Genomic DNA, 15,657 nt, shown 5'->3' on the forward strand with positions numbered 1-15,657 from the left:
TGCTTCCCAAGAGAGCCCTCAGGAAAATCCTTGGGACCACTCAGTGGAACAACATGAGCAAAAAAGACATGAAAATTAGATCAGGCAAGGAGGCCTGACATCTGAACAAGTTCTACACAGAGAAGTTGTGCAGAATTGTTTTGAAGTAGCATAATGTTATTTCGTGGTACACGAGACAAGTCTTCATGTTAAGCGGCAGGACAACAAATGAATTTAAAAACCAAACCAGAAAAGCCACCCTGAGAGCCACAGTGAAATGTTACAACTCCAGAGACGAAGAGAAGAGCCTAAAAATGGCTGGCTCCAGTGATTCTGTGCCTATGCTGAGGCAGAGCATCCTAGCAGCGGAAGCCTGTGGCCCAGGCCTCACCTCCTGGAAGACAAGATGGGGTCGGGGGAGTCCTGTTTCCAGCCAGTAGGAATGGTACCGCTCACACATCCATATTCAGGAAGTGCCCCTCTGAAAATGCCTTCACAGACATACCTAGAGCTATGCTTTACTCATCTCCCAGGCATTCCTCCACCAAGCAACTTGACAGTCAGGACTAAGTATCAACCACACGAACGGAGCAGTGCTGTCTGAAATCTGTGCAAAACCAACATCTGCCCTGACAGTCTGTATCTAGCCAAACCGTAAATCCAGTGTGGCACAAGAAACGCGTGTGCAATGAATTACCCGTAAAAGGGCAGTAAAGAAGATTTACTTTACTGTTTACCTTTGTTCCCCTTGAATGTTTACCTACCATATGCTTACATTCAAAACCAATTAAACCCTTTTAAGGGAGGCTACTAACTAGCTGGTCTTGGGGAGGGACACGCACCATGGATGACATGGGTGATTTCCACGTGGGTGATTTCTTGTCCTTCAATACCTTTCCACCCCTAGCGTGAAGGATGCCAGGTATACAGGAAGGGAGGTCGGGCCACACTGGTCTTCAGCTCTGGTGGAATTGCAAAGACATCCTCCTGGCAAGACAAACTCAAGACTCATAGATCATGTAAAGAAAAACATGAGTGAAGGCGGAACAGATGAGCATGCTGCAGCCCTTTAAGTCATTTGGGTGTGGGTGAGTGACAGGAGAAAAGGAAAGTTCAGGGACCCACTTGCCCTTACGGATCCTCCCTTGCTGAGACGTGCTGCTTTCTTCAGCGGTGTACACTGGGTATTGGGAATCCAACTGCAAGGCTAGGGTTGTTCTACCACCTTGATATGAGAAGCTGAAGTCTGGTTTAGGCTCCAAGACACTGCAAATTAAGCCACACACCAACGAGGCCCAGATTCTAATCAACATTATCAGTCTCTGGAAGAAAAGAAGTTGTAAGATTTTTTTCCTTGTGAAAAAAAACCAAATCTGACTGTGGTTCCGCTTGCGCACTTAACATCCGAAGTGTGTTAAAGCTTGCTATGGGGTGCGAGAGATCGCTCATTGGTTAAGAGCACTTGCTGCTCTTGCAGAGGACAGAGGTTTGGTTCCTAGCACCCACAACTGCCTGTAACTCCAGATCCCAAGGGGATCTGACACCATCTTCTGGTCTCTACAGATACTACACTTGATCTTAGCCAAAAGGACGAGAAGCTATCGGCCTGCAGAGATGTGAGAACACACAAAGCATGCACACATGTCACACACACACACACACACACACTAAAACTCACTATAAACACACACACACTAAAACTCACTATAATATTTAAGCAATTATCTAATACAAAATCTACTATTTTCATTCGGGCGAGGTGGTGCATTTTAGTGGCAGCATTCCGGAGGCAGAGGCAGGCAGATTGCTGTGAGTTCGAGGCCAGCCCAGTCTATAAAGCAAGTCCAAGACAGCCAAGACTACACGCAGAAACCCTGTGGGGGAGCAAGTAAACAAAACAACAGCAAAGAAAACCTTACTATTCTCTTTCTTGCTTTTTTTTTTTTTTTTTTTTTTTTTTTTGTATATATGGGTGTTTTGTAGGCATGAATGTCTGTGCACCTTGTTCCTGCTTGGTGCCAAAGGAGATCAGAATAGAGTGTCAGATCCCCTGGAACTGGAGTTAAGAGTCAATTGTGAGTCTCCATGTGGCTGCTAGGAATTGAACCCAAGTCCTCTGGTGGGGCTGGGGAGGGGGGCGGGGGGAAGCCAGCATTCTTAACCACTCTTTGGTCCCTATGGTAGTTATTTTTAAATAATTGAAAAAGTCTGTTAGCTAAGGGACTACTCCATCTGGTCAGCTTTTCATGGATGCGCTAGTAAGAATGCGTTCTAACTTTAGCATTCTAGAAGATTACCCACAAATGTTACCTGTGAATGCTGTGCAGGAAGTCCTGTTAGATTCCGTCGGCCATAACCTCTGGAGCTAGTTTGGGGTTTTTGCTCCCTGACAACAGGGTGGCAGCACCTTTGTAAAAGTTTCCTGACGACAAAGTCCAGGAAGATGTACTACTAGAGTGACGTGAGCAGTGTCGTAGTTGGTGTCTTGTGTAGAACACAGGCTTCCTGTCACACTGCTAGAGTTTAACGTTTAATCCCAGCACTTGGGAGGCAGATGCAGGCAGATCTCCGTGAGTTCTGGCCGGCCTGGACTACAGAGCGAGTTCCAGGACAGTCAGAGCTGTTACACAGAGAAACCCTGTCTTGAAAAAACAAAAAACAAAAAACAAAAAGAATTATTAACACTGAAATCCTTAAGCAAACTAGCCTTTCTGAGGCTGTAAAATGAGACAACCCCTGTTTTATAGGGCTCTGGTTATGTGAAACGTGTGTGTGTGTGTGTGTGTGTGTGTGTGTGTGTGTGTGTGTGTGTGTGTTTACCTTAGCTGTCTGGACTGTAATGCACAGATTAGTTATTTCTTTCTTCTCCTCTTGTTGTTTGTTTTGTTTTGTTTTGTTTTTGAGGCAGTGTTACTCCATGTAGCCCTGACTGTCCTGGAACTCCATAGACCAGGCTGGCCTCCAACTCAGAGATGCTGGGCCCACCTTCTTTCAATTAGCATGAAATTCACCATGTGTAATTCTGGAAAGCCGGCTCTAAAATGCCAGAGTTTAATCACAGTATTTAATCTCTTCCAAATACCAGAGATGACGAATGAGTTTATTTGTATGTGCAAATGGGAGCTGAGCTGAGAAAGACTGAGGAACAGCTCTGAATATAACCAGGAGTAGAAAAGAACACTGGGAAGGTTTGAGAAGATTCTAGAGCAATACAATTTTCATTAATCAGATATAGTGGGTGGGTGAATGTTAATATTGTCAAGGAACTTTCTCTCTTTCTCTCTCTCTCCCCCTCTTCCTCCATCCCCCTCCCTTCCTTGGAAGCTCATACTTGCAGTCAGGAGTAATCAAGGACTCAAAGTCATTCTGGGCTATAAATCAAGGCCCTGTCTCAAACACACACACACACACACACACACACACACACACACACACACACACACACACTTGTTTTATCCAGGTGGTGGTTGCACATGCCTTTAGTTCCAGAACTTATGAAACAGAGGCAGTTGAATATCTGAGTTCAAGGCCAGCCTAGTCTACAAAGTAAATTCCAGGACAGCCAGGGCTACACAGAAAAATCCCGGTTTGAAAAACCAAGCCAAGGGCTGGAGAGATGGCTCAGTGGTTAAGAGCACCGCCACCTGCTCTTCCAGGGGTCCTGAGTTCAATTCCCAGCAACCACATGATGGCTCACACCCATCTATAATGTGATCTGATGCCCTCTTCCGCAGATAAAACACTCATATACAATAAATAAATATATTTTTAAAAAAAGAAAAAAAAAACAAGCCACACCAAACAAAAACAACAACAAAATAAAAACAAAACAAAACCTAGGCATGGTGGTACACACCTTTAACTCCGGCACTTGGAAGGGAGAAGCAGAAGGATTTCTGTAAATGTGAGGACAGCCTGATCTACATAGTGAGTTCAAAGCCACCCAAGATCCTGTCTGAGGGGGGAAACTAGACAAAAGATAAAATTTTATAGTAACAGGCCATGTAATTTGTAAAGATTATCAGGACAAGAGTAAACTACTTTCTGTTGCCAACACTTCCAAAATAGAAGCCGTATCTTTGTACCTGCTTCTGTGCACATTAGGTCCAGCCTAGCCCACTCACCATCATGCCCAGCTTGCACTGTTGGAAGCATCCTAGCTCAGACCCTTGCTTCCTTTTGTCCTCTTGAAACATTCCATCTCCCCCAGGACAGTTACAGTGTGCATTCTTAAATGTAACTTGAACCATGTAACTCTTCTGTTGTCTCTATGATAAAATGGTTGTGTGGCCTGTTAGACCCCATGGGAACTGGTCCCTTCCTGTCGCTGTGTCTTCGTCTCCCTGCACTTTCCCTTGCTCACTGTGCACCAGGCTGACTCACGGTCATGACACACACTATCGCTTCTGCCAAGAGTGACCACTCCATCTCTAGTTCACCATAAGACAGTCCTGTCATTTGTGCCTCAACTCAAGCACCACTTCATCAAAGTCCTGCTTGCCCAAACTGAAACTCTATTCCTCTACTCTCCTTTCAAATCGCCAGGGATCCATTTTTGCCCTCACATATCTACTGTCACAAATTACTCGTATCTATTATTTATTGTTTTTTCATTTTGTGAAATACAAACTCAAAAACAGAAGAACTCTTTTTTTTTTTTTGGTTTTTTTTCGAGACTGGGTTTCTCTGTGTAGCCTTGGCCATCCTGGACTCACTTTGTAGACCAGGCTGGCCTCGAACTCACAGCGATCCGCCTGCCTCTGCCTCCCGAGTGCTGGGATTAAAGGCGTGCGCCACCACGCCCGGCTAAAAACAGAAGAACTCTTATCGATCTTTACCATACCTAGAACTGCCTGGCTTATGGTGGGGACTAATAATACTATTTAGCAGATGTCGTAGCCAAATGACAGCATATATGTTACTAATGTATAAGTCAAAATGTACCTTGCATTTTGAGTTTGAGAGCCAGCAACAGCCACACAGAGAATCCTATGCTGTAGGTCATATTTTATTTTATTTTGCCGGTAGAAAAGGAAAGTTGGAGGGCTAGAGAGATGGCTCAGCAGTTAAAAGCCCTGACTGCTTTTCCAGAGGTCCTGAGTTCAATTCCCAGCAACCACATGGTGGCTCATAACCAGTTATAAGTTAGGGAAAGGGGAGTAGGCGGAGCTTGATGATCACCCAGAGGTAGTCTATTGGGGTTAAAAAAAAAGTTTAACATGACACAAATAACTTTCCCAGCCCACTTTATCATGTGAACCAAGCCAGACTTAGTCGCTAAAATCTGAGCAAACTAAGTGTAAAGTGGTTCAGCAACTAGAGCTTCACGTCCCACAACACAAGAGGGTCACGGGGTGCGGTGCCCGAAGCCTTCCTGTCCTGTCCAGGGTCTTCTTTTTTGAGGCTCCTAGCTTACTTTTGACTTCTGTCTGTGCTTCCGAGGAAACAGATGTGCAGAGCATCGGCATGATGGCAGGAGCAGTGACGGGCATAGTGGCTGGAGCCCTGCTCATCTTCCTGTTGATATGGCTGCTGATCCGAAGGAAAAGCAAAGAGAGATATGAGGAAGAAGACAGGCCTAATGAAATTCGGTAAGCTTCCCTGTTTGTACAGACTCCCTCCCTTTACAGGCCAGTTCCAGAGTAACTAGTCAATACACATAGCCCTCATTTCCTCTGTGCTATTAAGCTCTTCTGGCAATAGGAAGTCACAGTCTGCAGACAGAAGGTATGATTCACTTTATTATGAAACAGTCCTTGTCCTGGCTTGTTTTCTGCTGCTATGATAAAACATCACAGCCAGTGGGCTGGGGATACAGCTCAGTGGGAAAGTGGGAAAGCAGTTGCCTAGCATATATCTAAGGCCCTAGGTTTGATCTCCAGCACCAACCAACCAACCAACCAACAAACAAACAAAAACAACAACAACAAAAAAAATCATGACCAAAAGCAGTTTGGGGAGAAAAGGATTTCTTTCCCCTTATAGCTTACAGCCATTACAGAGGGAAGCCAGGGCAGTAACTCAAGGCAGGAACCTGGGGGTGACAACTGAAGCAGAAGGCATGAAGAGGTGCTGCTCACTAACTTGCTCCTTATAGATTGTTCAGCCTGCTTTCTTATAGAACCCAGCATCACCCGCCCAGGGGTGGCCCCACCCACAGTGAGCTGCACCCTCTGACAGCCTTCATTAATCCAGAAAATGCCCTATGGTCTTGCCAACAGGCCAGTCTGATGCAGACATTTTCCCAGTTGAGGTTCCCTCTTTGCTAGCTTACATCATGCTAACACTCAACCAGCATAATTCTCAACTTCTGATCCATTTCCACATAAAAAGGGTAAATAATAAAGGATGGTATAGCCCACAGGAGATGGAAGCATTTATGTACACAAACCCCCAAATCAAGGCAATCCTATCCAGACCATCTCATGTTGAGCTGTATCCTCGTGCAAATGGCTGGACCTCTGGCAGTCGCACAACATACATTTTCCTACACTGAGCATTAAGTCTTAGGAAAGGCGGGAGTGCTCAGTGCCTTGGGGATTTATGGCTTGCAGAATTTCCTGAAGATTCTCAGGAGGAAGCAACTTTAATGAGAGCCATCGCACCCCTAGCGGTACCCAAGTTGATCTTTGCTGTCTGTTCGTTCTTCCCTTTCAGGGAAGACGCTGAAGCCCCCAGGGCTCGCCTTGTGAAGCCTAGCTCCTCCTCCTCAGGCTCCAGGAGTTCGCGCTCTGGCTCTTCCTCCACCCGGTCCACAGGGAATAGTGCCTCGAGAAGCCAGAGGACACTGTCCAGTGAGGCAGCGCCACAGCCGGGGCTGGCCACCCAGACATACAGCCTAATAGGACCAGAATTGAGATGTTCTGAACCAAAGAAAGCCCACCATGCGACCCTGACCAAAGCAGAAACCACACTCAGCACAGTCCCCAGCCAGAGCAAAGCCTTCCAAACTGTGTGATGTAGAGAGGACTTATGTTGCGCTTTTCCGGAAGTCGGGATCTTAGCCTAGCCATTGGAGCTCGTTCACCAGCCACACCAGCCCTTCAGCCAGATAAGAGCTCACTTAAATAGCTGCAGACATGGCATGGACCAGTACCGATGAGCACCTTCCTTATAGGACACCAAACAAACAAAAGGACGAGAACGGAGGCCAACCATCCACCTCCAAAGGCACTTGGCTGCGCCTTCAGACAGACTGGAGGGGAGGAGGGAGCCCAAATTTATTTTGCTGATGGGGACTTGTGGTGAAAACAAGGGAAAGGTGAGGCTGCATACACCTAAGACATCTTACCTAGGATGTTGCAAGTCACCACAGTCAGAAAGAAACGAGAATCTCGTAGATCAATTTTCTATTCATTTCTGCAAATTTATTGGATTAGTGTGATTATTCAGATAGTCAAAACAGAAGCCCACGCCTTATAATATACCTATCTGCAGCATGTACTGGGAGAACTGCTTCTAAGAAACTCAATTAAAAAAAAAAAAAAAAAAAAGAAACTTTTTTTTCTACCTTGACTTGATTTCACGAGTCATAAGGTTTGAACATTAATTTGAAATGGTGGGAGACAGAGAAAAGCTATTTTTCTCTTACCTTATCCTCAACCAATCTTCCTATTTCCGTGGGACCCTAAAATAATAGCTAAGGAAGGAGTCTGACCAAGACGGGGACAAGATTCGGTGAAGAGCTTCCCAGTTTGACGTTCCAAGGACCGCCAACAGATATCAGAAGTATACCCTGGGGCATTTCCGGCTCCAACCTGACTCCGCCCCACTAAAGACTTCTCTGCTGGATGTTTCTAGAAGAAACAAATACCAATAGTCACTTAGTGAATATCCTTAGGGACAGAGTCCTCTAGAGAAAGCCTCTCAGGGATGTTGAAAGATCCCCTTGCACACCACTTCCTGCTCCACGTTTTGTGAACATGCGAAACCAGAATTTCAAGACCGGTTGGAATAGAGAGGGAACTTGGGCCTTTCTCTTAATAGGTCAAAGGACGGTTTATTCCAGCCCCAACTTGGCGATTCCTCCATTTCTTTCATTTTAGAAGGATGTGAATGTGGGACTTTTGATGATTTCCAGGCCTTAAATTTTCAGAGATCGTTTCCTAAAGGCATTGAAAATCCATGCCCCAATCACAGCCCACTGAGAGGCTGAACCGGATCCTCAATGTCTTTCCACTCATCCAGAGCCTCTAAAAAAAGTGTTGTTGTGGGATGGAAAGGGCGCAAACTACCATTAGGGAGCAGATGGTGAGAAAAACAAGTGGGTGGTGGGAGAAAGTTCAGCTAATGTCTGTTAACATTTTTTGTGGTCGGCATTTGGGAAAGAGTTAGCAGGAAAGATTCACCAGCAAAACAACTCACACATGGGAGAAGAAAGGGAAAAAGAAAGAAAAAACAAACAAACAAACAAAAAACACCTAGCCATTCTAAGATAAGTAACTTGTCTTTTAAACAGTTTTGATGATTTGGCTTAGCGGCTAAACCTGATTTAGCCGGTCCAGGAACAATGCGAAGTCAGCTGGTCGAGGTGGGTGGAGCAGAGCGTTTCCTGTTGTTGATTTGGGGGAAAGGCTGGACGAAAGAGGAAGCAGCCATGGCTACTGTGGTGAAGCGTTCTCTGAAGTAGGACTCAGATGCTGTCAGAAAAAAGGTTGATGCTCAATATTGCCCCATTTCTCTGGCTTTTTATTCCTTCATTTAATTCGCATAAGGGCGTCCTCACAGGACATACAAACATTTCCTTCCAAAGTGCCTAGGAAATGAGGCTTGCATTAAGTTGTCTGGGCTTGTTTGGGTGGGCTTTGTGCATGCTTAAGTGACTGTCCTAATCTGAGTTTTGTCTTCCTTTTAAAGAGGTAGAAATAAAAAGAAACATTGAGGGAATAACATGAATGCCTGTTCATTTGAGAGAATCAGCATATTAGAAATGCTTCTTATACTAAGTCTTAGCTCATTGTAAGATTTTTTTTTTTTTAAGCCCTTTACTCTGACTATATTTTTATTCTTCCTGGAGGATGGTATCCAGGCAACATGTCTCTTCTGCTGTGTAATTCTGAGAATCCTAATTCCTGGAGTCCATGAGCCAAACAAGCTTACAATGAAGGCTGCAGCTGTGTCGTCACTAGCAATTTTCTCACTGTTTCCTGCCTTTGAGCATCAGGTTTCCTGCCTGTGCTTTGAAAGCAGGGATCAGTCCCCTTTGTCTGAAAAGGAAATACCAGTTATTTAAATGTGTTAGTAGAGACTAATACCATTGAATACCCAAATTACTTTGGAGATTCATCCCAGTGGAAAACTACAGTAAACACACAAAACAGATTATACTAGGAGCTGAGAAATTCAGAGATATAAGGCACTGAAATCTTAGCGATGGCAGAGCCCCTTCCTTTAGAATATGGGTTTACGTAAGACAGAGCGTGGGTTGAAGATAAAGTGAGAGCCACCACGACTGGCTCCAAACCTTATTCCATTAACTTTGCAAAGCAAGCCAACTGAGCTTTAATATGAAACAAACAGAAAAGAAAAAGATCAGAACAAAACAAACAACAACTGATGGGCAAAAGCAAAAAAAAAAAAAAAAAAAAAAAAAAATTGTTTAAGAAGAAAATACAGGCAGAAGAATGTGGATGTTTAAAGAGTAATTGTTTCAATAAAATACATAAGCCAAACAAATTTGTAAAACAATAAAATTGATGTTTTCTTGATGTAATTTTGTAATACAAAGCATTTCAGAATTGCTGCTCCAAAAGGTATTTATAGTTTGCTTCATTCCTGGTACTGTGTTGATACGTCAGTCTGATACACTGCTATGTAAATGGGATGGTAACAGTCACAAAAGCAGTTACTGTTTGTAACTCCACTTATATCAGCAATGAAAAATAAGTAAGGGAAGATGGTACCATAGGAGGAGCTGGGCCTCATGGAGCCTGCACTGGGAAGTATTTATTATACCTTGCTGCTGCAAGAACAGAAGTGAGGCCCAATGTGATCTATCAGTGATTGGTTTCAGGCACAAGTTTATTAGTAATCTCACAGATGTGATGACAAAGACCACCGACCCAAGTCATCATGGCCAAATTAAAACAGGCTGGTTCATCAGTAAATAAAGTCCCATTTTCTTCTCAAGGCACAGATGTAGCTGCCCTTAAGGACTTTGAGTAACGTGAAACAAGTGTTTTGTGCCAAGGTGAAGCTCCAGCCGAGACTCACACACTAAGCTGTCTGAGAAGAAAAGTAACTCCTGAGAGTCACAGGAACCTGAGAGCAACTTTACAGAAGTTCACATAACCTAACAGCAAAAGAGGCTTGGCAGCACAGCACGTGCCTGTAATCTTAGCGCCCAGCTGGAAGCAGAAGTTCAAGTTCACCTAGTCTGGCTTATATGAAACCAGTTTCAGAAAGAGTGAGAACAGAAATGGTGGTTATCACTTACTGAAACATCATGTGACAGGGTCTCACAGTAGCAGCCCAGGCTGGCCAAGTGCTTTTGGCTAAGGATTACCCTGAGATTCTGATCCTCCTGCCTTTGTGTCCAAGAATGCTGATATTGCAAGCAAATTCCACTATAGTTGGCTTTTTTTTTCTTTGCTCCCATCCTCATCTAAAGCCCTTGTAGCTTTACCCCAAAGCATGGCCTTTTCCTTCCCTCTGCTTTCTTAACCCTAAGCTCTTCACTCTACACACTGATAACCATACAGTACAAATTATTTATAGAATCCCCTTGGGTTGAAACTTAGGATAAAAGCCGGGTGTGGTGGCCCACGCCTTTAATCACAGCACTTGAGAGGCAGAGGCAAACGGATCGCTATGAGTTTGAGACCAGCTTAGTCTACAAAGTGAGTCCAGGACAACCAAGGCTACACGGAGAAACCCTGTCTCGAAAAACCAAACCAAACCAAAATAAAACTTAGGATAAAATTTCCAATTTTGTAATTTGCTTATTTTTGTATAGCAAAATAATCACGGGCATAGACGAAATAATGTATATAACATTCAGAGAATGTTAAGCATAGAGTATCGTGAACATATCAAGATTAAGTTGAGAGCTGGGCAATGGTGGAACATGCCTTTTTTTTTTTTTTTTTTTTTTTTTTTTTTTTTTTGGTTTTTCGAGACAGGGTTTCTTTGTGTAGCCTTGGCCATCCTGGACTCACTTTGTAGACCAGGCTGGCCTCGAACTCACAGCGATCCGCCTACCTCTGCCTCCCGAGTGCTGGGATTAAAGGTATGCTCCACCACGCCCGGGGAACATGCCTTTAATCCCAGAATTCGGGAGGCAGAGGCAAGAGGATCGCTGTGAGTTCGAGGCCAGCCTGGTCTACAAAGTGAGTCCAGGACAGCCAAGGCTAACACAGAGAGACCCTGTCTCAAACAAAACAAAACAAAACAAAAACCTCAAATATATATAAAAGAGAAAACAAAGTGAGTTCAGTCAGCATGGGCTACACAATGAGACCCTATCTCAAAAACATAATGAAACAAAACCCCATCCAGGAATTGTGTTTATAATTCTTTAAGGCTAACTTTCTTTTTCTTTTTTTTTTTTTTTAGGATTTATTTATTTATTACATATACAATGTTCTGTCTGCACGTATACATGCACACCAAAAGAAGGCACCAGTTCTCATTATAGATGGTCGTGAGCCACCATGTGGTTGCTGGGAATTGAACTCAGGACCTTTGGAAGAGCAGACAGTGCTCTTAACCACTGAGCCATATCTCCAGCACCTTAAGGCTTACTTTCATCCCCTCATGCCCTGTCTGCCTGCCTACCTGCCTGCTAGGATTGAACACCCATAGCCTAAACAGACCTATGCAAGGGTTCTAATGCTACGCTACACATGTAACTCTCTCTTGATTTATATCTCAGTTTTGTCACCATTCCCAGATAGAGAAGTTAAAAACTATTATTATTTTTGTATTATTATTATCTTATTATTATTATCAGTTTAACCACTAAGCAACATTGACAATGATTTTATTTGATGAAAATAACACTTGGGCTGGAAGGATGGATCAGTGCTTAAGAGCACTGTCTGCTCTTACGGGGGTCTTTTTTTTTTTTTTTTTTTAAGATGTATTTATTTACTTTATGTATACAAACACTCTATTTTTCATGTACACCAGAAGAGGGAATCAGATGCCATTATAGATGGATGTGAGCCACCATGTGGTTGCTGGGAACTGAACTCAGGACCTCTGGAAGAGCAGTCAGTACTCTCAACTAGCTGAGCCATCTCTCCAGCATCCCCTGCCCCTCTCCCTTTTTTCTCCAGACAGGGTTTCTCTGTGTAGCCTTGGCTGTCTTGGACTCACTTTGGGTTTTTTTTTTCTCATGTTTTTGTTTTTGTGTTGTTTTTTGAGACAGGGTTTCTCTATGCTATCTTGGCCATCCTGGACTTGCTTTGTAGACCAGGATGGCCTTGAACTCACAGCCATCTGCCTGCCTCTGCCTGCTGAGTGCTGGGAATAAAGGTGTGTGCCACCACACCTGCCTTCTTGGATTCACTTTGTAGACCAGGCTGTCCTGGAACTCACAGAGGCAGGTGGCTGCCTCTGCCTCCCCAGTGTATTACAGAGGTCTTGAGTTCAATTCCCAGCAATCACATGGTGGCTCACAATAATCGATATATTGGTCTGATGCTCTTTTCTGGCATGCAGGTGTACATGCAGATAGAGCACTCATATACATAAAAATAAACAAATCTTAAAACAACAACAACACTTGAAAGACCATGGAATGTAGGTCTCTCCGAGTTCAAGTCCAGCCTGGTATACATAGTAAGTTCTAGACCATCCAGGGTTTCATGATTAGAGTCCCCAAAGCCCAGTAATAGTAATGAAAACAACATAATTAATGGATAAGCATCTCTTTTCCACACTACAGGAGGAAACAAAATGTTTTACATGAAATTTTGAACCATGTATGGTGGCACTTCCTTTTTTTTGGTGTTTTTTTTTTTTTTTTTTCATTTGTTTGTTTTTGGTTTTTCAGGCAAGTGTTTCTCTGTGTAGCCCTGGCTGTCTTGGACTAACTTTATAGACCAGGCTAGCCTCAAACTCACAGAGATCCTCCTGCCTCTGCCCCCCTGAGTTCTGGGTTTACAGACATGTGCCACCACACCCAGCTTTGGTTTCTTTGTTTGCTTGTTTGTTTGTTTTGTTTTGTTAAGATTTATTTACTCATTTTATTTATGTGAGTGTTCTGTCAGCATGTTCACCTGTATGCCAGAAGAGGGCAACTCATTATGAGCCACCAAGTGTTTGTGGGGAATTGAACTCAGTGGCAGTTTAATTCCAACACTTAGAGTTAAATTCATCCTTGGCTACATACTGAGGCCAACCTGGGCTACTTCAGATTCTGTTTGAAAAAATACTTTAATGGGATGGGTAGAACAGACCAACCCCAGCCAGACGTAGTGGCACATGCCTGTAATCCTAGCACTCAGGGAGGCAGAGGCAGGCAGATCACTGTGAGTTAATTTTGTATTTTATGCATTAGTGTTTTATCCCCTAGAACTGGAGTCAAAGACAGTTATAAGCTGCCATGTAGGTGTTGGGAATCGAACCCAGGTCCTCCGGAAGAATAGCAAGTGCACTTAACCACTGAATCTCTCTAGCCCAGAAGGGTTTGTTCTTTCTTCTCTTCTCTTCTCCTCTCTCTCTCTCTCTCTCTCTCTCTCTCTCTCTCTCTCTCTCTCTCTTTCTCTCTCTTGGTCTTTTGAGACTGGGTTTCTCAGTGTAACCTTGGCTGTCCTAGACTCGCTTTGTAGACCAGGTTGGTCTCACAGCGATCCACCTGCCTCTGCCTCTGGAATGCTGAGATTAAAGGCATGTGCCATCACGCCTGGCTCCATAAGGGTTTTCTTGTTTGGTTGGTTGGTTGCTTTTTCAAGACAGAATTTCTCTATGTAACCTTGGCTGGCCTGGACTCTCTTTGTAGACTCGGCTGCCTTCGAATTCAAAAGATCTGCCTGACTGCCTCCGCCTCTGGAATGCTTGGATTAAAGGCGTGTGCCACTACTGCCATGAGTTCAACCTTTGGAACTTTTGTAAAGAGAGCGCTAAGCATGGTGGTGCATGCCTATAATCCCAGCACTTAGGAGGCAGAGGCAGGTGGATCTCTGTGAGGTGGATCTCCACAAAGCAAGAGCAGGCCAGCCAAGGCTACACAGAGAAACCCTGTCTTGAGACGAAAACAAAACAAAACAAAAACAAACAAACAAAACAGAGAGAAACTAGCCTGGTCTACATAGTGAATTCCAGGCCAGCCAAGGCTACATAGTGAGACACTCTTTTTAAAATATGTGTGTGTGTGTGTGTGTGTGTGTGTGTGTGTGTGTGTGTGTGTGTGTGTCCTTCTCCTGATGTCTACAAACATGTCATGCACTCTCCAGATAACAGATTCGATATTTTCAAAATCCATAAACTGCAAACAGTCTTGGCTAAAAATTAAAGCATAAACTGTGGAATAAAGCAGATCTGACTTTGAAACTTGATTGAGGTAGAACAGATTATTATCTCAGGAGCCTTTCTGTCTGTATCTGAAGACAGGATAAGATTTGCCTAAAATAAGCTGAGCATGGTGTTACCCTACAGCTTTAATCCAAGTACTCAGGAGGCAGAGGTAGCAGACCTCTGTGAGCAGAGATTAGCCTGATCTACACAGAGAGTTCCAGGCCAGCCAAAGCAACACAGGGAGACCCTGTCTTGAAACAAAAACAAAACAGCAAAGATCTGTGTAAAATAGTTGCCATTCGAGTCACATAAGAAAACACACGTCAAGTGTTCACTGTGTCCTCGCTTTGCACACAAAGCCTGTGGTAAAAGAGCCAAAGCAGGCTGGCTTGAATGTTCAGTGTGGCTAAACATTTGTTTCCCTTTGTTTCTTTTGTCTAGAATAATGAAAGAAAATGATGTTAGGATGCCTTACATGTATAAGTGAAATAATTTATACTCTGGTGCAATTAGGAAGGCAAAATACTAATATCAGATTGAATCATTCTGGTTTCAATTTTCCTGAAGGAATGTAGTAAACACATTCAGGTCTTGGGCAATCAGACCACATACTGCAGTATTTAGTCATGTCAATGGTTCCAGGAGGGCTGTTGTTTATGGAATTTCCATGTAAGTCCACCATTCTTTGACCCTGAATGATAACTGTCTGTCTGTCTGTCTTCTTCCCCCCTCCCCCAACCCTTTCCCTTGAGGCAGAATCCCACTCAATCCTAGACTGGCCTCAGGCTCATGGCAAGCTTTTTGCCTCTGCCTCCCCAAATTTTCAGATTGCACACTGGACCACTGCGTATTTTTGTTTTGGTTTCATATCATTTCATTTTATTTTGAAACAGAATCTCAATGTAGCCTTGGCTAGCTTGGAACTTACTTTGTAGACCAGGCTGGCCTCACAGAGCTCCACCTATCTCTTTTCTCCCAGGTGCTGGTGTGTTAAAGGCATGTGCCACCACTCCCAGCCCTAAAAGCACATACTTTAAACTAGATACCAAAACACATATCTTTAGTTACAGTACTATGGAAGCAGGCAGAGGCAGCTGAGTGCCTTGGCTGTCCTGGACTATATATAGTTCCAGGCCAGCTAAATAGAGAGACCCTGTTTTTAAAAAAAATAAAATGGGGCTGAAGAGATGGCTCAGAGGGTAACAGCACTGGCTGTTT

General features: G+C 43.8%; 1 protein-coding gene and 1 pseudogene across 1 annotated transcript; one reads left to right on the plus strand and one right to left on the minus strand.

The window, feature by feature from the left end:
• Positions 1 to 1,461: 1,461 nt before the first annotated feature.
• Positions 1,462 to 1,581, minus strand: LOC127198825 (uncharacterized; annotated as a pseudogene).
• Positions 1,582 to 5,434: 3,853 nt separating this feature from the next.
• On the plus strand, positions 5,435 to 7,572 carry Clmp (CXADR like membrane protein). Its single transcript, XM_051156233.1, has 2 exons — positions 5,435 to 5,570; positions 6,637 to 7,572. Exons 1-2 carry the CDS (start codon positions 5,446 to 5,448, stop codon positions 6,935 to 6,937), a joined length of 426 nt encoding a protein of 141 aa, XP_051012190.1. The 5' UTR covers positions 5,435 to 5,445; the 3' UTR covers positions 6,938 to 7,572.
• The last annotated feature ends 8,085 nt before the right edge of the window (positions 7,573 to 15,657 follow it).

Source organism: Acomys russatus, chromosome 14 (assembly GCF_903995435.1).
Source record: "Acomys russatus chromosome 14, mAcoRus1.1, whole genome shotgun sequence".
NCBI lineage: Eukaryota > Metazoa > Chordata > Mammalia > Rodentia > Muridae > Acomys > Acomys russatus.

Excerpts from the sequence above, each read along its gene's own strand:
- Clmp (XM_051156233.1), top strand. The coding sequence starts at position 5,446 with ATGATGGCAGGAGCAGTGACGGGCATAGTGGCTGGAGCCCTGCTCATC. Across the intron at positions 5,571-6,636 it reads GACAGGCCTAATGAAATTCG|GGAAGACGCTGAAGCCCCCA; the intron begins GTAAGCTTCCCT and ends CTTCCCTTTCAG.